At 34.9% G+C, this 22418-nt stretch overlaps 1 protein-coding gene across 3 annotated transcripts in view; it reads left to right on the top strand.

Moving 5' to 3' along the window:
- The first annotated feature begins 328 nt into the window (after positions 1-328).
- The window catches only part of LOC149540381 (uncharacterized), a 110055-nt gene continuing 87965 nt past the window's right edge, over positions 329-22418 (top strand). For 2 of the 3 annotated variants that reach the window (XM_089801475.1, XM_089801473.1), the window contains exons 1-2: positions 479-1060; positions 10058-10312. In XM_089801475.1, the coding sequence (XP_089657601.1) occupies positions 803-1060; positions 10058-10312 (513 nt within the window). In that variant the 5' untranslated portion in view covers positions 479-802. Of the gene's footprint in view, positions 1061-10057; positions 10313-22418 lie in introns of all 3 variants that reach the window. The other variant, XM_089801474.1, reaches the window with a different exon arrangement.

Below are 22418 nucleotides of genomic sequence, written 5' to 3'. Positions count from 1 at the left end.
TGTTTGACTCTGAGATTTGACAGCATGTCACTCTTTTTCAAAGATTTTGCTATTCATATATATATAATATTTAGTGAAATTATTTCATAAATCTGAATTTCAAATAAAATGACAGATAATAAGACACAAACAACATATTTACATAGTTACCCTGTGTGAACAAGAATGCCACGTAGCTACTCGAAACTTGATGAGTAGGAGTTAAATCCTGATAGCGATATCACTACTCGAAACTTACCAATGTAAATTTTTTGGTCGCAGCTGCTCCCAGTAAATTTCTGAATTGAATGAATGAATGATTTTGGCTGTTTTAAAAAACTAAAAACAAGCCGAAGGAATGACCTCCCCAGGGTAATCATCAGGTTCTCATTATCTATTTACGATATAAATATGAAAATATTTTCATTGATTTGTCCTTCCATCTTTCTCCACGTAGATTCTCTCGATTAATGTAAATTAAATCTTCTGGGCAGTCTTCACATTAGGTGTTTACCCAAATCTCAAAACCCATTTTAGCATCTGACCAAAAACTGAGGCCAATTACAATGTAGACCCACATGTTCGACAGTTGCCGCTCTTAAAGACCGAGTTTTTTTTAGTTTCTAGAGTAACGAGCATGTTGAATCAGATCGATGTTAAAATCCAAGAAAAAACAAACATTGGGATGACAAATGGGGTTCATGATTGGAGGCGAAAGGAACAAAAAACTGAAAAAGGCTTAAACATAACACATGCAGAGCTTTTTTGTTTGATTTTCTGTTCAACCGAGTACTGGTTTCCGTTTGATTGAATCCTTTGTATAATGGGTACTTATGGAGGCAATACGGGATGCTTTGGAGGGAAATTATTGCCCTCGCCATCCAAGAGAAAACTTATTCGAAGTCTAACTGTGGTTCATCAGGGATCTAGAAAGAAGTTTCCAGTGAAGCCTTCTGATTATCAGCTATATGAGGAGGTGGGTGTGGGTACTGGTGCAATAGTATACAGGGCTCGCTGTGTTCCATTCAATGAGATTGTTGCAATCAAAGTCGTTGACCTTGACAAATCCAGCGCTACTCTGGTAGGCATAATGTCTCCTCTTGGTTTGTTTACGGTTTAAAATCTGAAAATGAAAGAAAATTATATGAATAAAGATAAAAGCTTCTGGTTTGCACTGTATATGTTTTTGTTACTCGACGTTTGGGATCACACTCAGTGGTCCATCATCAGGAAGAGGAAAATCATATGACCAATATTTGATCAAGATGTCCAATAACTATAGAAATTTGGATATCCGATTAGATAGGATAAAGATGTCAACTAGATTTTCAAATGGGTATTGGTTTCCTTCGCTTGCGTACAACATCTCTGTATGCTACTGTCCTCTGTTTCATTCTGTATATTCAGAGGATCAATGTAGAAGCTCTCGTGCTTGTTTTTGATGTGAAAAATAGAACCAAGATTGAATATTTGATAATTCTTTGCTAGGATATCAAATGGATATGGCTATTGGATGCAATGGAAAAAATAAAGTAAATTCACCAGTATAATAATGTGCTGTATTTGAAGTCGATCTTCACATCTACAACAATGCTATTTAGTAATATATCACTGTCGTTTGTTCTTCCATGACCATGTTCCCTGAGGATCAAGTGTGGAGAGGTTCCAGTTTGTGTTTGATGCTAGGAAAACTTCAAAACAATAAGCTAATAAAATACGTATCACACATATTTGGCTAGAATATCAAATGAGAGTATGTCTTTATGACACATGGAATCAAATTTGAATATTTTACTTGTGTAGAACAAATGTCTCATCTATCTGATTCAGACGATATAGAAGGGTCTTTTAAACTACGCACAACAACCATATTTATCATCGACTTCATCTAAGGCAACGGAGTGGATTTTTAACATTTAATTGAGCAGAATAAGTGTACTATTTCATTGAATTAAATTTATCAGTGCCTCCTTCAACTTCCCACAAGAATCCCGTCTTTGTTTGTCCTTCCTGCAATTGTCATCTGCTTGGGCAATAAAGTATAAAGAGGTGCTGGTTTGTGGCTGGTAATTGACTGTCTTATTGAATGAATATGACTTTTTGATGCAATGGAATGGAATTTGGATGTTTAATTGGGTAGAATGGAGGTGCCTGATAGTTGAAGTACATCCATATGCGGGTCTCCTTCATCCATCCATATCAGACCTTTACTCACAGGATCAATAGTTGTGAGGTGCTGGCTGTGGATCACCTCTCATGCACTTGTTCATATACACATGATGACAATATTTGTGAAAAAATATGTTAGCATGCAATGCATCCCTGCTTAGGCATAGAGATGGATGAGTAACTTCTACTGATTCCAAATTTTTGATAAAAAATACGGCCAAATCTAAAGTTGCTGTGGACCTTCCATTGTAGGAATATATTGATATTCATTGATTAATTTCTCATTGGGCCACTTCATCATATTGTCTTTACGCACGTATTTATATCCATTGATAAACTTCTCATTGAGATTTGTGCTCAGTTTATTGTTGTTCCAACCAATTCAATTATTCATCATATTGTCTTTACAAGTTTACACCCATGGTGATGGGGATCAGAAAAAGTATCCATGCCTGTTTTCCACCTGTCATAAAAAAAACTAACCAAAAGTTGCCTTGTACAACAAATCTTCTTCCAGGACAAGGACCAATAGAGAGACATATATGAGATTTTAGAGGTGTTCATTCGTAAACCTTATTATGTCTTCAATATTTCATGGGTAAAATATCAAGTAGATTCATGCAAGTTTATCTTCAATCTTCACTCAGTTAAGCACAAAGAAAGAAAATGAAATTAGAAATATCTAAGTAATGATGATAATTGAACACAATTAACTGTTTATAAGGTATCTCCCTAGAGAAAAATGCATCATTTTAGACAAATTACTAAATTATTAAGGAGTTGGAGTTACAACATTAGAAGACTGAAGAGTATATCTCCTTATAATGATAGGATTTTTTTGCCTTGGTATACAGGAAAATGTGATATGCTTTTTTTGGCAATGGGTCCTCCTGGAATTTGTTGAAGCATTAAGATGGGAAAAGCGTGTATCATAAATTGAATATTTCATATTTTGGCACCAATCTTAATATTGTTCAGTGTTCATGTGGATTGCTTAGGAATGCCTTAGCTGAGTTAGAGTGATCAAGGGTTCACTTTTTCTCTTAATGATAAGGGGAAAAAGAATTATGGGCAGTTCCATTTGCTTCTTAAATTTTGAGTTGATTAATGGTTTGTATGGATAGCCAATCTTGATGTAGTGAGAGAGCTTGAGGCAGGCATTTATTTTAGATTAATTTTGAGGGATCTATTTACAGGCAAGCTGGAAAATAACTATCATAGCAAGCCTTACACCTTACTTCTAGATCTAAGTATGCAAACGTAATTTTCTTGGATTTCCCTGTTTTCTGATTGGAAACCACAATCCAATGCACTCCATTTGGAATTTCCAAAACTTGCTGCACTGGCAACAAATGCTGCTCCTGACAATGAATTAGATCCAAGAATGAAGAGACAAGTTCTTTCATGAGAGGAACATGCTCAGCAGACAAAGAATGAAGTAACGGAGTCTCTACCATGAGAGCAGGAGTAAATTTATTCGAAGGAACTTTCTCACTAATTATTTCAGAAGAAAAGGAAGGTTTTACCTGAATGGTCTTTGAAGAGGTCTAAGACCTGTTAAAGAAATCTTAACAATTAAGTGATGGGAAAGAGCATCCCTCACCATGAAGCTTGGCTACTAGATTAATGGTTGAAGCTAAGAAAGTTAGCAGCAATATAGCCCATTCCAAAGCATTTGTGTCAATGGAAAGAAAGTCCTTGATGGTCCAAAGACTCTTTCTATGAGTGATCCACCACTTTCAGCACAATTTCTGCTGCTAGATCCTTAGAAGTATTGAGATCAACCCGAATATAGACAAAGTAAGTTGAGAGAAAGCTGCAGTTGACATATATAGTGACAGGAATTTCCATAGTGAAGATCACGAATAAGCAGGAATCAGTATGAAATTACAAGGGGAGGTTTGGAAGATTGGCTTAATTTGGTATCACCTTAAAGATTTTGATAGCCAATTGAACTCTGGGTTCCAGGGCTTCATATGAAGCAAAATAATGCCCTAGCTCCACATACGATCATTAAGAATAAATTCAGTGTCTTTACGGGAATTCAAACATGACAATAAAAAAAAGTTAAAACCCTGCACATTGGGATAAATTTAAGATAGTTCTCCCTGTAAGTAGCCAGCCACTGGACAACCAGTTGTGTATTTCTAGAGTGGTAGGCCATGGGGCAATTAAATGACAGATCACTGCATTTTCAGGAAAAATATTCCTCACCTTCCAATTCTTCATCACCCATCCCAGTACTACTCCAGCTTGAGCGCTCTTAACTATGGAGTTTCCTCCATGGTTAAACCCACTCTGCTTGCAACCCCATTTTCAAAACCTTCATCAATGTTGTGCCTTATGAACTATTCATTGAAAAGCCCCTTGAGCTCATCGATTGAATGGTTCATAAGGCACAACACTTGTGAAGCTTTTGCAAATGGGGTTGCAAGCAAAATGGGTTTAACCATGGGGGAAACTCTGTAGTTAAGCGCGCTCGAGCTGGAGTAGTACTGGGATGGGTGGCCTCGCAATAAGTCTTGGTGCTTCACCTAGATCCAACGAATGTTAAGTGTTCCATGTATTATCATGAGAGATGGATTCGTGTGAATCACTACTCATGAAACATGAGTCAATGAGTTTGAGTCAAAAACTACACAGTTAAACCCTGGTAGCAATATCACAATTTGCCTTGCTATAGAAAGATATCTCCTACTCATCAATTGATGAGCTTAAGGGGCTCTCTAATGAATGGTCCATAAGGCACAACACTTGGTGAAGGCTTTGCAAATGGGGTTGCAAGTAGAGTGGGTTTAACCATGGAGGAAACTTTGTAGTTAATCGCGCTCAAGCTGGTTAGTACTGGGATGGGTGACCTCCCGGGAAGTCCCGGTGCTTCACCTCTATGAGCATCACCTAGATCCAATGAGTGTTAAGTGTTCCATTTATTATCATGAGAGATGAATTCACGTGAATCACTACTTATGAAACAAGAGTCAATGAATATCTCCTATATATTTTATCCTTTTTTTTGAAAACAACTTATAGATTGCTGGCCGAGTCTCATCATTGGGACTCAATGAGTCACCTTTAAACTCGCCACTTGGTGAGTCCAGCGAGTCTTGGCTTAGACTCGTCCGAGTTTGAGCTCGGGACTTTGGGACTCATCTAGGACCATGTGGCCCACGACTCACCAAGTTTGGGAACTTTGGTATATATTGTCAAGATGTTTTTCATAGAAGTTGTAATGGAGATTCTAGATTTTGAAAAAAATTTAGACTCAACCAAATTTAAGTAATCAACATGCTTCCATTAATGTTCTTTTCCATAAGTTTTCTTGACTTTGTTAGATAAATTTGATAGTAGAACAAGGATTCTCTAACAATTCTAATTCATTTGATCACAAATCTCTTGACTTTAATTTCACATCCTTGACTAGCTTGGTCCATCTCTCATTCATATCCTTGATTGACTTGACTCCCTAGCGAGCCAAAGTCGCTCAAATTACTCAGAGACTCAAAAATTGCCCCTTAAATAAGACTACATGGGACAACTAAGCGAACACAGGGGGGTCCTCATTTGCACTAGGGCAATTACCTTCAACTTTTGCAATTGAAGGAACAAGACCTTTGATGAGACATCTCTTCTTGAGGCATTCAGACAATTCGTTTTTAAATTTTACTAGGATTTCCTTGAGCTTGCAATTAAATGATACATTCTCCTAGTTGTCATGTTGAGTACTATATATTTGAGCTATGATTTCATTATCTTCTTGTAGCAGTTTGAACTCCTCTTCATAAGCTTTCTTCAATCTTTCTCATGTGCTCTTGAAGCTAGCTCAATTTCGGGATACCAACCAATGGAAAAACCCATTAGGGTGTTTGGGAAGGACAGAAGCTAGTATGCTTTGTCATCTTGGTTGTTCATTGTCCATATTGTTTGACAAGTCTTGTAATGCCCCATGAGATCCTTCAATCTATTACCTATGAGTTGGCCAATTTTTGCCCCTTATTCTAGTGCTTGATGGTGGCATCACCATACTTTTCTTTTGATGCACTCTTAGCTCTTGGAATGTGCTCACTAGAGAGTCTTAATTCATTCGATTGGTGTTTTGCTTGTACTCTCAGTCTTGTGAAAATCAACTCATTTTTCTTTAGTGTTCTGCACACGAATGTATTGCCTTTATGTTCTCTTTTATAAACCCTTGACCTAGTAGTTTTTGGTTTGATTCCTTGAATCACCAATTCTTGTTCAATCAATGACTTTTCATTGTGCAGAAGGTTACTCTCATATGCTTTCTCAATGAATGTTTTGATGCTATCTCCCATTCTTCCTTGTCTAATGATGGTTGTATTGACTTTTCTGCTTGGTTAGAAAGATTGACAAATGCTTTTTTGGGTTGTGGTAAGTGTCTTGGTATCTCCCACTCTGCTCTTGTATGCTTCTTTGTAGAGGAAATTTTTTTTCCCTCAAATATGGCTCTGACTTCAACTCACACTCCGGCTTGACTCTTTTCTCGGGATGGGCTCTAACTTTGGATAGGCTGGAGTTTCTTCAGTTTCTTCTCATAGTTGCCTCTATTATTATTCTACAATCCTTAAGGATCGTCTAATCTTTTTATCTTGGCCACATTTCGGTCTTTTCCTTCCTTTATTTGGGTCTAAAGGCATGAATCCATTAAATCTAGCTCCATTTTGTTTGAAGGAAAGTCCGCAAATGTCTACTCTTTTATCTGATCAAATCAAAACCTGAATTAACAAAAGAAATAACAATGCATTCTAGATAGAGGAGTAAAAACATATCTTTATTTGCACATTGAATTGCTATAAAAAATATACCAAAGATAATTAGCCAGAGGTTTGACTACTTTCCTTGACTATGCTAAGGCTATTTAAAAGACTCCACAATTGCCATGAGAACACAGCATCTATCAATCAACTCCTATAACTATCGAAAAGCACACAAACAATTAATATATAGCTTTATACAACTATATTAACAAAACAATAATAAAGGGGTTTTATGATGACTACCATATGAATTTGGAAACCTCAAATACCAAAAAGTACTCAACTATAAAATGAACTGTGAATATTGATGGCTTATGGGAACACTTATAATAGGAAAATATGATAAATATTATAACATATTTGATGTACTAAACCCTCATATACACCTTACAACCTATGTTATAGGTTAGAGTTTGGGGACAAGTGTGGGTACACGATCCTGGTATGTGGTTCATGAAATTTTTGTTTAGGGGTTTGGGTGCATATGGGTATACATAAATATATATTTAAAAATAGAGAAATACTAAATGCCAATTGATAGTTGAAAAATATTCAAATAAGGCATATCAATGATATCATATATGTCTATGTTCACCATTCTAATGAAAATCATTACAATTACTGAATTACAAAATTTAGTTCATGAAATCATAATTGATCTCCTTCGATAACAATCACCTTCCTTCAAAATGCCAAGATGGAGAGAAAATATTGTGAGAGCAAAATGAGAGGTAAAAATGAAATCTGTGTGTTTGAAGGCCAAATATTGGGCGGTCATAGGGTTAGGAAGAAAACTAAAAAAAGATGAAGTTTTTAATCATGTTCGAGCCCACTTTTTTTAAGGTCTGTGGGTTTGCACGGGTGCATGCCCAACACTGTGGGTGCGCACCCAACACATACCCACAGATGCACCCTGACCAAGTGTGTACCCAAATCTGGTTAAGGGCATGTGGGTACGAATCCTGCAACTTAGCTTATAACTATTCATGAATAACATATGTGATGGTTAATGCTGATAATTATTGATTACAGTGAGTATAATTGGCAAATACAACAACTATTAACAATGATAACGTCATAAATCACTCTTAATTATGTTTTCAGTAAATTTCACATAGTTGTGCACTCACAACTTTTCTGTATAGATGTATAGATTCTTAATTTCTTTGAAAAAGTAGTTATCCTTAGTGTAAGATTGATCCACAACTGTCATTATCTTGTTATGGATTGTAACCAAGGGTACAGCATGCTCCTATGTGGTATGGGGACTCAAGGAAAATGTATGGCAGTGAATGTGGCACTGGAAATGCTTTTTTGAGGGAAATTCTAACCTTGGCACGACTAGGAGAGGGGCTGCATAACAACTACTAAGCATGAATTTCTCTCACAAAAGGTATGATAGTGTACAACAGCAGCAAACACCTTACAATCAGCAATACAGATTACTAAAAACCAACATATCTGATCCTGTACAACAACAAACGATTCTCAATTATCTTTGCAATCAGTAATTGGATAATACTGATAAGATTTTCTTGCAAATACTCAATCAATCCAATTCTAGACAATCAAATCTTCCTTAAATCAGTACAAATGAGATCCCCTGATGGAATCACCTCGCATAGGCAAGAGGTCTTTCATCATCAAATCAAATAATGGAAACCAAGAAGGTTTTCATACTCTGAATCTTCTACACCAGGGGTTTTCTTTCTTGTATGCTTCAATCTCCAAATGAAAGGAATTACAAAATGACAATGGATGATTTACTTTGAGCAAAGGGTTTTCTTTTATAGTTACCTTTTGGGCCCTTGATTTAAATTTACTTTTCCCTCCGAAGTGTTTAAAACTTTAAAATAAAATATTATGCAGGCCTTTTATGTTTTATTTAGATGGCAGCTTTATTAAATAAATTTATAATATTAATGTTGGCCTCTTGAAAATAAACTGATTGGCTAAACTTACAATAATATTATTAAATTATTTCCCTTGTTTTTTACCCCTTAGCATATGGGAAATAAAGAGTAGGCTATGGATCTTTAATTAATTTATTAAATTGATAATCTTCTGACTTTCAAATGACATTTCCAAGGTTTTGTTTCTCTTGTAGGTGCTAGCTAGAAAGTTTATATAACAACTATGATCTGTACCTAATTTGTTGCTTTGTCACTAGATAGGTCATCTTTTGAACTTTAAGTCCATCTGCCTTTCATGTTTTACATAATGCAATATGATGTAGTTGAAATGAGCTATTTTAGTTGTAACATGTATGACTAGCAAATTGCTTTGCAATTGAACTTGCAAAAGTTTTGGAGGAACCATTCAATGGACAAATTGTTATCATAGTCCAAATGTTGTGGTTGACTTCCTTTCAGGCATTTAGAAAAGTTAATCATTTGTGTTGCTTCTATGGCTGTTCATGTTCAAAGTTCTTGGTTCTTTAAAGAAAATAATATTTATATGCTTATTATTATTAATACCCATTTTCAGCAGCACATGTAGTTTAAATACAAGGCAGGTGAATAAATGGATTGGGTTCATAATACGTCATCCACTTGGCATGCTTTTTTAATTGCAAATCTCTTTTAGTATATAAAACCATGTTGCAAAATGTTGAATGCTATGGAATTTGTCACCAGTTCTTGCTTTTAGTTCTGAATGCCATGCACTGATGTTTTGTGAAAATGCATAATTACTAGGAAACTCCAATATATGGTTGAGGTTAGTATACTTTTTCTTGTCTCTGTGTGCACTTTGTTTGATTGCTATAATTTTATATAATATAGCTGTAAACTTTTTTATTTGCTTGTACAGCGATGTGAATGACATCCTTGCCCCTGCACCAGTACCCATTAACCTTTTTTATTTACTCATGCACCTTCTTTTGAATGACATCCATATATCTGTACCAGTTCGCTTACCCGTCTCCAGGTAACTATAAAATAAGGGCATTGTAACTCTATGCCTAGATGCTTGAGTTGAAACACGCAACATACCTGCAAAAGGTCAGGGTCATGAGATTAACATCATTTATAAATCTGATTTTCTTTGGTTTTGAAGTGGCATCATATTAAATGCACTTGGCGAGCCATTTAGACAATTCTTATGCTCTTACGCATGCTTTTCCCCTCTCTGTGCAGGATACAATATGTCGTGGAGTGCAGGTTATGGCCTTGACTAGCCATCCAAATGTTCTGCGCGCCCATTGTTCTTTTGTAGTAGATTGCAATCTTTGGGTTGTAATGCCATACATTGCTGGGGGATCTTGTCTTCATTTAATGAAAGCTATACAACAAGAGGGATTCAAAGAGTCGGTTATTGCATCTTTCTTACGAGAAGTGTTAAAGGCATTATACTATCTTCACAGTCAGGGACAAATACATGGAAATGTCAAGGTAATTATCATTTTTCAGTCTAGAAATATTCTAATTCTTCTAATGGATTGTGCGTACTTATCAGGGCAGAAATAACATGTTCCCCCCTGAAAGACAAGCACTTTTTTCTTGTAGGAAGGATATGTCTGGTACAAATTGCACTGAATTGTTTAAGCTTTTCTCTATTGAAAAGTTAGGTGTATTGGTTAAGAAAAGGACAACTAAAAAAAGAAAACCTTGTTAATTAGAACAAAAGCAAAAACATGAATGATCATATTCCTATTACAAGCATGTAACTTTTTAAAACTAGGTCTATTCATTTGTAGTACAACATATTCCGCATTTATTCATGTTTCTTAGAGCTCTCAAGATGGGTAAATTGTGGAGCTATATCTTCTAGTGTAGTTTTCAACCATTGAAGTAATTTGTGTATTGGGTTGTAAGTTGGTAGGTAGTGTACTTGTCAACCAATGTTTTGTTTGGGATGTAATTGTGTTTTTTTCTACAAGATTATGCTATTCTAGCTAGTGCTTGCTCCTTGAGTTTCTTCCTTCAAAAAATCAAATTTTAAAAGAAAGCTCTTACATTGCTTGAAGAATACACTTTAGACCAAGAAGAACAAGGCATTGTAGGACTTCTCACCTAAGGAAGAAGGGCAAGTATTTTCTGATTGAACTCCAAAATTGAAAACTAAGTATGCTTCCTAGGCAACAAGAGCTTAGCACAAATTCATGTACATGCTAAACTCATTCACTGGCCTAAGGGAGAAAAAATTCAACTTGAGAAAGTGCCATAAAAACCACTTATGTTGTCTTCAAAACCAAGGATATCAAAGAGGCTTCCCTTGTGATGCCTCCTCTGACCTTGTCAGCTTTTCTTTCCATTAGCCTATTCCTGAGTTCCTCTAGCCTATTTGGAGTAGGTCAGGGGACTTGACGTTTTGTAGAGAGCTTGAGTTTTTAGTTTCAGTGGGGTTTGACAAAAGCACTATTTTTGGTACATGCTATTTTTAGGAAGTGCTATTTTGGGCACTTTGCATCTACTTTAATTCTGATTTCACTTCAGTGTGAAGTGTTCTCTTTTTTGTTGCCATGGCAAAATTCTCTAAGGTGATGGAAATTAAATTTCATATTTTTTACTCTTGTTTTAAAAGTAACTTTAATATTTAGATCAATATTTTTAAAAAGTGTCTCCAAAAGAGATGCCTCGACAAAGGGAGACATATGAGGGCCTTTTTAGAGTGAATAAAATATTCAAATATCTGAATTGCCCTAAATTTTCCCACCAAGTTCTCTATATTGGGGTTTGGGCTCTCATTTTGGTTTTGATGTTTTGTACACATATCAAGATGCTATGAAAATGAACTTTGGAGTTATTCATGGGATTGTTGAGGACAAAAACTATTACATCTCTTTCTACCAGCTCTTTTGGTCATTCTAGGTCTGTCAAATCCTGTAGCAGCTTCTTGCACCAGTGACACTCTTCTACGAGATCACAGAGACAGATCAGAGCTTCTATCCATTTGCAGTCGTCTCCTTTTGTAACGGATTTCTTTTTGCGTAGAAAGGACTCCTAGTCCTTGTCTTTGCCTCTCTCTGTATCTTTTCTTCTTCTTAATTTTGTTGTACGCTTGTCTCAGACACCGTTTGGTGCTCCTACTGTTATCAGCTCTCTTGTTGTAATCTTCCAGTCCCATAGACCTTTTGGTGGTCTTTTGTTGGACATTAATATTATTATCTTATTTGGTGAATTTCTAAATAACTGTAATAACTATTTCATGTGAAATTCGACGATTATGTGATTTATCGATTATTTTTATTCTTAAAATATGATAATGATGATTTAAATTTATTATGTGGAATATTGGGAAAGTATTATGATGGATTTCATTAAGAACAATTATTGTATAGTTTAAATCTGTTAATGAATTATTATTATTGTGATGATGATATATAATCCTTCTTTGTTAGTGGATGCAAGAGAAGATTCATCCTACAAGTAGGGGAAGAGTAAAAATCCGCGTAAGGGGATGTGAACGCATGGTGAAGGTTGAGAATGCCATTTGAGTTGGAACCATAGTTGTTTTTCCAGTCATCAAGTGCGAGAGAGGAGTTACCTTAGATGTTTAGATGCTTGCTTTTCTCTTCTAGTATAATTAAGAATTCTGGCTTTATAATTAATTTAAAATTATTAAATACATTGAACCCTTCTTCTCAATTTTAAGGAACAACCATGGTGATCTATTTTGTCATTTTATATATATATATATATATAATAAATATAAATATACATACATATATATATATATATATATATATATATATATCCACCTTGTCATCTTAGAGCACAACAATATGCATCGATGCTTGCATGATTGTTTGGTTAGCATTCATATGTTTAAAGATTGTTGACATAAAAGTTTACGTTTATCCACATATCATAAACTTTTATGTCAACAATCTTATATATATATATATATAATGCTTAAAGATTGTTGACATAAAAGTTTACGTTTATCCACATATCATATACTTTTATGTCAACAATCTTTAAGCATTATATAAATATATATCAGTAAATGTATATGATATGTGGATAAACATAAACTTTTATGTCAGCAATCTTTAAACATATGAATGCTAACCAAACAATAATGCAAGCATCCATGCATATTGTTGTGCTCTAAGATGACAAGGTGGATGTATCTACATTGCACAATGATTGAGAAGTTGAGTATGCAAGATGAAAGTTATATATATATATATATATATATATATATATATATATATATATATATATATATCAGTTAATGTATATGATATGTGGATAAACGTAAACTTTTATGTCGACAATCTTTGAACATATAAATGCTAACCAAACAATCATGCAAGCATCCATGCATATTGTTGTGCTCCAAGATGACAAGGTGGATGTATCTACATTGCACAATGATTGATAAGTTGAGTATGCAAGATGAAAGTTGACACTAAGTTGATAATGCACGTATACATTTAGTTACACAAACTCACAAAATAAATGTTTAGCAGCCCATGTTTCCGAGACGGGGGGACGGGTAGGGGATGGCCCCCAACCGTCCCCAAAATTTGCAAATCACCAGGGGACGTCTCCGAAACTCGGAGACTTCTGGGAAAGAAAAGAGCCGTCCTTGGTGCGGAAAGGGACGTCTAGAAGTCCCCTAACAACCGGGGACGACCAGCCATCCCCATTTTTTGTGAATTTTAAAAAAATTTTAAAACAAAAAACTTTATTTTGTTTGTCCTTACTTGGTCGTCCAGTGGGCTCTGCCTCTCCAAATGCCCTAAAAGGTCACAAAAGATCACATTGTGGTTATTTTGTCATTTGTTTGGTTTTTCCTGTGAAGTTGGAGTGTGTTGCAGCTGGCTGGGGTTTTCATTTTGCAAGAAGAGGTGATTTTTTTGCTTCCAAGAGCTTGAGCAGCAATCTACTTCATTTTTCTATATTTTGTTTTCTATGTTGAACTTGAACATGATGATGAAATTTTATGACAACCCTCTAGGCTTTGGGCATATTTAGATTTCCAAATTTTTATGATATTGTTCACTACTAAACTTATATTCAAATATTTTTGTTCACATATTGACAATTAAGTACCGCAATCAGTTATTATTTCCTAGATGGCATTCAAATAGTGTATGTTAAGGTTCTATAATGTTTAAATGACATGCTTTGGGCCTAGTTTCATATGAATGACATGTATATTTGCTATTTTCAGTGTATATTTTAAAATTTTCCTATATATATAGCCATCCCCATTTGTCGTCCCCTTGTCCCCAAAATCGCCAAAAAAAATTGCCGTCCTAGAAACTCATCCTCCGCTGTCCCCATCCCAAAAACTCGGGGGAACATAAGCTCATAGGGCTTTACTTAATATTTTCCTAAGTAACTTATTTTTTTCCAAAATATCTAATTTAGGGTTGGAGACATACTTGGGAATTGTAATTTAGTTTCCTCTAATTATCATATGTCATTATGCATCTAAATCACATTTAGCAAAAGTGTATACTTACTCCTCAATACCTTAATCCTCTCCTAATAACAAATAGTAATGCAGATGGTAGAAGTATTGTGCTTGGGTAGAAACAGTCTCCAAGAGGCTCCTTTATGAACAAAGCCCATTTTGGAAATCTTCTCATCACTGTGACCAAATTACTCTCCCCTTCACAAACTCCCTATCCACAAGGTTGTATTAATGATTGATTAAAGGTTTAGCCGAGTATATATTTTTATTTAATGTATTACAAATATGTTAATAAACATGCATCACATAAGTGATACATAGTGGTGCTTTCATTCTATGTATGAGTCATTTATATACATATAAGATAATTATTATATTTTAAAGGAATCTTTCAATTATATAAACCAAATATGCATATATCCTCAATATCTATCTCATATATAAATATATCTATTTAATTCTAATTATCATTATGAAATACACATCAATCACCTACTAATTTACTCTCCATATATCATAATATTATGGTGTCTTGTTTAATTCCAGTTCCTTCTTTTAGACTTCCATTCCAAACTCATTCACTACATTAGAATATTGTATCTATATTATAGATTAATTGTATATTCAAAATAGTCGGGGAGAAAGTCTACGATCCTTATGACTTGAATTAAGAATTCAAATTACAATACCTAGTTTAGAACTGTCGGTATTGTGATTTAATTGAAAATAGTTAAAATGCAACAATAGATTTCTGCAAGCCAAAAAGTGATCCATTTCATTTAGAAATCAAGTTTACACAAAGTATGATGGATCTGAAGGGTCACCAATATCCCTTTGAAATGAATTGAATAGTCCACATAATGTTTATTACAAAATAAAATACCAAAACTATGAAAATTAACAAAAAACTATTTAAAAATTTATGTCTACTTGTCGAAATCAACTTTCTACATAGCTCAAAAATGCATGTTGTTTACATCGTTAGAAGCTTTTAGGGCCCATAAATGCTTTGAAGGCCTCTGAAAATGCGAAATACTAAAACATAGAAAATATGGAAAAAATAGATTTTGGTCTTTTCTCATTTTTGCTTGTGCCAACATCCCTTGCATCTTCCTGGATTGTGTTTTGATCATTTCTTTCCCTTTGAGAGGAAATGGGCCCCATTTCATCCACACTTTGCAATATATGTGGAAAACGAAGCTAGATTTGTTCACGTGTAAGCCACTTTCCATGTTGAATAGATTGTCCTACTTTTGCCACATGGTACAAATAGATTGTCTAGTTCCTCAAATTTTTCACAACAACCTCCACAATTTGATCACTTTGGAGTGGATTGACAACTTCTGGATTCAACTCTATATGACTGATTTCCTCAACAACATCTGCAATGTCTAGTAAAGGAGGGAAATATGGCTTCAATAGTTCTACATTGAAGATTGGATGAACACTCAAAAATGGAGGCAAGTTGAGTTCAAAAGCATTTTCACCAACTTCTTGATGATTGTATATGGACCATAGCGAAGAGGATGAAGCTTCCTATGAGGGCCTTGTAATCATTCCTTTTGGAAATGCAACCATACCTTATTCCCAACCCGAAAATTATGAGAAGTTCGATGCTCATCATGCCTTTGTTTATACTTCTTAGTGGTCTACTCTAAAATTTCATGAACTTGCTGCTGCAAATGATAAATTTTATCAATGAACTTCATTGCTTTGTGTTTCTCCTTATCCAAGCATGGTACCAAGTTAGGTTGCATAATTGGTATAGAAACATTTATTGGTGCTAAAGGTTGATATCCTAGACAAACTTCAAATGGGCTATGGCAAATTGAACTATGAATTGCTCTGTTATAGCTATGTTGTACATATGGAAGGCTCTCATCCCATGTACAGGGATGTTTGGAGTGATACATGTGCAAGATTTGAATAATCATTCGATTAGCAACCTTTGTTTGACCATCTGTTTGAGGATGGATTGCTGTAGACTTTGTTAGTTTTGTGTCCATCATTGCCCATAATGAAGACCAAAATTTACTAAGAAATCGACTATCCCTATCTGAAGCGATGCTTTTTGGTAGCCCAAAATGAACCCAAACATGCTCAAAAAAGAGTTTTGCAGTTTCTTCTATAGAGAGTGTCTTTCTACAAGCCACCAAGATTGCCATTTTTGAAAATCTATCTACTACAACGTATACACAATCATGCCCATGTTTAGTGGTAGGAAGACCAGACATAAAATCCATAGAAATTGAATGCCAAGGTTTGTTTGGAATAAGAAGCGGTAAATATAAACCAAGCTTACAATTTGCAGGCTTTGCAATGGCACACACTGTACATGCTTGAATGTACTCTCACATCATTTTTCATCTTTTGCCAAAAAAAAATCTTTGAAGTATAGCAGTAGTATAAGTATTCTAAAATGATCAGCAATCTTACTATAATGAGCTTCCCATATTAACTTCTTACGTTCTACCTTAGGCACATAGATTTGGCCAAGGTGACAAAGCATTCCATCTTGCAAGTAATAATCATTCACATGCTTACCTTCCACAAGCTGAGTATAAACATTAGAAAATTCATTATCATGTCCATTCAAGTGGGCCCAATTTTCTGTTTGGTGACCACATGATTCTAATACCATACTTATTCCTGCAATTGGAGGCCTGTTCAAACAATCTGCTACCTTATTGATGCTTCCTTTCTTATGATGAATGTTGAGATGAAATTGTTGAAGATAAGCTGACTATCTTTGGTGCCTATCATTTTGTAATTTGCCTTGTGTTTGTAAAAATTGAAGGGGTTTGTGATCTGTGTGGATGATAATCTCATTTCTCAATATATGATGTTTCCATTTCTCACAAGCTTGAACAATAATATATAATTCTTTATCATAAGTGGGAGACCTACGCACTATATCAGAAAAGTCTCACTATGGTAGGCAACTGGATGTCCATGTTGCATGAGGATTGCTCCTAGGGTATATTCTGATGCAACAGTTTGTATTTCAAAAGATTGTTGTAAATCAGGAAGAGATAAAATTGGTGCATAACATAGCCTTTGTTTTAACTTCTTAAATGCTTGTTACTGAGCACGTATCCACTTGAATTTTGCTTTTACACCTCCTCGTAGCGACTGATTTGAAGGCCAAGATGCAAACCCAAACACAAATCTGTGATAAAAGTTAGCAAACCCCAAGAAGCTATGCAACTTTGTGAGATTCCTTGGAGCAGGCCAGTTTTTAATTACTTGGATCTTTTTCAGGATCAACACGAACACCCTCACTATCAATAACATAAGTATAAAATACTCTACATACCAAAAGAACATTTTTCCTTATTTGCAGAGTCCATGGTCTTGTAATGCACAAAATACTTGTTCCACATGCTGCAAATGTTCTTCCTAAGTTATACTAAAAATCAGAATATCATCCAAATAAAGAACTACAAAAGAATCAATGAATGGCCTAAGTACATCATTCATTATCCTCATAAATGTGGCTGGGGCATTTGTGAGGCCAAAAGACATCACCAACCATTCGAATAGTCACTCCTTAGATTTAAAAGTAATCTTCCAATCATCTACTGGATCAATTGGTACTTGACAGTACCCAGATTTTAAATCAATTTTAGTGAAGAATTGTACCCCTCTAAGCTGGTCCAAGAGATCATCTATCCAAGGAATTGGATATCTATTTTTCATAGTGGTCTTATTCAATGATCTATAATCAATATAAAGCCTCTATGTACCATCCTTTTTCTTTGCAAGAACAATTGGGCTACCATAGGGAGATGCACTTGGGTGGATATGTCCTTTTTGAATCAATTCTTGTATTTGCCTTTTTATCTCATCATTTTCTAAAATTGACCTCCTATATACTGGCTCATTAGGCAATGGAGTTTTTGGTATCAAATCAATAGTGTCTAACTTGGCAGTATGAGGGTACCCCTGTTGGTAACTCAAACACATTCTGATATTTTGTTAAAATTTGATCCATTGACCTTTGTTGTTTTGTTGTGATGGACACCATGACATGAGAATTACACACATTTTTCTTTTGTTCCTCAATCATTAATAACACAAATGTACTAGTATGGGCTATTAATCTTCTACATTGTTTTGCACTAATCAAAGATGCAAAGTGTACAAGACTTACCTCTGGTATTTGGTACTTTTGTTCACCCAATTTGATTGTCACACTTCATGGCCTAGACTCATACACCCCATGGCGTTGATATATGTATGGCTGCCCTAACACAGTATCACACACATCAAGAGGAGCTACATCACATATCACCTCATCTTTGAATGGTTTTATGGAATATGAAAGACAATATTGCTTGTTTACTTGAATATCTTGCCCTTGGCTCACCCACCCCATAGAATATGGTTGCAGGAGTGTTGTTGCCTTCAAATTCAATCTTTTTATGGTCTCAACAGATATCAATTTTTTTTGACTACCACTCATCAACAATAAAATGCAAAGCGTTTCCTCCTACCCACATTTGTGAATGGAATAATCTCTCGTCATCATCACGAGAAAATATCTTAGCAGTGACCGTTGTGGCATATGGGTCAGCCTCAATGATTGGTTCATCTTCCTTTTGTTTTCCAAACTCTGTCACCTCATGTTCAATAGCTTTTTCATGGGTTTCCATCATTAAATTCTTTATAGTTTTACAATCTTTAGTATTATGAGAGGGATTTTTATGGACTTCACACCACTTACCTGATTCTTGCCCTATCTTCTTCACACTCCATGTCTTCTTTGCTAGTGAATTTGGAGATGGCTCCTTGGCTATTTGTTTCCCTATAGGCTTATTACCTTCACCTTTCCGTTTTTTGTTTATTGAATTTTTGAACTTATCCTCAAATTTTGATGCATATTTGAAAGCACTAGACAATGTCTCTATATTCAAGAAGTCCTTTTCAGTTTGAATGTATCTATGAAGACCACTCTTATACTTCAAAACTCGATGTTTTTTCGAATTTTTGATCCCAAGCTTTGTGGAGAGAGAATGAAATATGTTGGTGCACTCTTGAACTTATTGGTCCTTCTATCGGAGTAATTGTCATTGCATATATTTCCGTTCATAGGTGTCTTCAGAGTAATACTCATTTTTTATATGCTCTACAAATTCTTCCCATGTGGGTTTTCCATCAAATAACATAGAAAATTCATGTCCATCTTGAGCTTCTTGGGTTTCTTTAGTTGTTATGTGAACCTCCGAAACCAACTTTACGTGATTCTCAACTTTGAGGAGGGCAAAGATAATTTTTTTGATAACTGAGAAATTATTAACACAAAAGTACCTTCCCAATTTGGACAACTAATCATCAACATCTGCATCAATTTTCCCTTGAAAAATTGGAATATCAACATTTACCTGCACCTTGAATGGGGTTTGCTCGCCAAATGTTGAATTCCTTGAATTGGCTTGTGACTCGTTTTTCAAGCATTCGTAAAAATTGCTCCATCATTTCTTCACGTTTTTTATTTAATGCCTCTTCCACTACTGTTTTGAAGGATTCATCCATCCTCTTGGGTTGTTGTTTTGCCATCTGCGATTGTGTGCATCTCAAAGGAAGATAATTTGAGAGATCTCTTGTGCCCAATCCCAACCTTTGATAAGCTGACCACGTACGATGTGCCATACAGGAGCAAACAAGCTCTGATACCATTGATAAGAATTAAGAATTCAGATTACAATAGCTAGTGTAGAACCTGCGGTATTGTGATTTATTTGAAAATAATTAAAATGCAACAATAGATTTCTGCAAGCCAAAAAGTGATTCATTTCATTCAGAAATCAAGTATATACAAAGTATGATGGATCTAAAGGGTCACCAACATCCCTTCGAAATGAAATGAATAGTCGACATAATGTTTATTACAAAATAAAATACCAGAACTATGAAAACTAATAAAAAACTATTTTAAAACTTATGTCTACTTTTAGAAGTCATAACTTTCTACACATAGCTCGAAAATGCATGCCATTTACACTGTTGGAAAGATAATCGAATTGTCTATTGCCAAATTTCAAGAGTCAAGTCTCTTGGAAGCTTTTAGGGCCCATAAATGCTCTGAAGGCCTCCGAAAATGCGAAATACTAAAACATAGAAAATATCGAAAAAATAGATTTTGGTATTTTCTCATTTTTGCTTGTGCCAACATCCCCTGCATCTTCCTAGACTATGTTTGATCACCTTACCTTTGTAGATACCGTTGATTATATGACTTCTGATGCCTTGCATGGCTCATGTTCTATATTAAGCACATAGATTGTATTTATAACCTTTCTCGATCTGTTCTAGATCTTTTCCTATTTCTCCCCATTACTGATCACTTGATATATTCTTCTATCGGTGGTAGATAAAGGAGTCCCACTGACCCACTGTTTCCTTTCATGGTCATGTTATATACGTAGGATTCCCTGTTTTGATCGTTGCTTGTATTAGCTCCTTTTCGCTGCATATGATATTTTATATTTCTTTCTGAAGGATGTGGTGGTGGTCTCGTGTGTCATGGATGTTATTGTTCCTCATTCCCTTACTGCTGCTTAATGTTGTCAAAATTTCTTTTCTCTGTCTCAGCTTGTTCTATTGTTGGCTGCATATTTTAGTAATGTCACCTCCTATCCTTTTCCGAAGACAATAGTCGATCCCATATAATACATGCCTTGGATAATGGGTCACGTCAGTTCATATGCATGTTTGCATTTTTGCTTAATAAATTATGATTATTGATTAGTATAGTTGATTAAGGATATTTGCCTGATATAATATTAATATTATATTGATTAGGATTATTATTGTTGATTAATGTTATATTGATTGTATTATTATTAAAATATATTGTGTTGATTAATATTGTTTTAATACTGATTATAATTATTATTGATTTAATATATTTTCTTAATTAAATGAAGTACTAATTAATGTTTAAAGAATTATTTATATATTTATAGTTTAAGTAAATTATACATACATTATAATTATATGTACATTTATATTGTCTATATGTCAATTACAGCTCATGACAATAGCATTCTCTGTTTGCTTTGCATCTCAACTGGATGTTGATATTTGATCGCAAGCATGTTTTATTATCTTACTTGTCAAATCTACAACGAGATGTATTGTATTCAACTTTAATTTTGTTTGAGCTCATTCAAATTTATGCATTGGAAAGGCTGTGACTATTAACTTGCAATCTGCGTTTGCTAAGCATTATATACTTCTTGTTAGCATTGAACTTATGCATTGGGGAATGAAAAAATATATTTGTTGATCTGGTTTGTTCTCATGATGAGCTTCATATTTAACAGTTCAATCATTAAAAGAATGGCTCTGTTTCTTAATCTTACCAGTCACGTCATCACCCATTATTTTGCACTATTATAATGCATGCATCTTCAATACGAGCTCGTCTTGATCATGTATAAACGACAATATAGATTTAAGTGTCTTACATTTATAACAAAGATAATAAAGAATTAGACTTCAATATGAGCTTGTTTGGAGCAGATGTAATTAGCATGGCTTGCCATGCATTACATGTAATAATAAGAAAAGTAAGCACAATTCAAACCCATGAATGATAATTATATGTTCTGCATGTTGAGTTTGGTCTATCTTTCCTTTGTTTATTAATAAATGTCATTGGTTGATTCTCTTAGTAAAGTTTCTTTCTGTAATAATGTGGAAAACAGTTTGTACTAACTGGGGTTTGTAGCCAAAGAGAAGTATGGCATTCCAGTTGGACCCCTTGTGTCTTTGTATGCATGTCTTGCTGGTTCTTACTGAATTGGATATGTCTGATCAAGTCGCTTGTATCCTCACATAACCTCAATCTTCTATCTAACCTCAATCTTCTACCTACCTAGAATTGGAAAAGCTTTTGGCTGTAATCTTGGGGTAGACAACATTCAAATTGACTCCATCAGGATGTGGTATTAGAGGTCTTTTTGACTCTTAACGAGTTTGGTGCTTACATTTACTACATAGAGAAATCACTATGAATCCACACATCCTATCCCATGCTTCCAAAAAAACCTCCATAGGGGCGTGGCCTCTTGACCCCACTCTGTACTGCGACAGGGAGCACACCTGGGATTTTGCCCCAAG

This window comes from Cupressus sempervirens, chromosome 9 (assembly GCF_028749045.1).
Source record: "Cupressus sempervirens isolate cs-2001-9-10 chromosome 9, ASM2874904v1, whole genome shotgun sequence".
NCBI classification, from domain to species: Eukaryota; Viridiplantae; Streptophyta; class Pinopsida; order Cupressales; family Cupressaceae; genus Cupressus; species Cupressus sempervirens.
The sequence above is the reverse complement of the archived record's forward strand: the minus strand, read 5'-3'. Positions and strand labels throughout refer to the sequence as shown.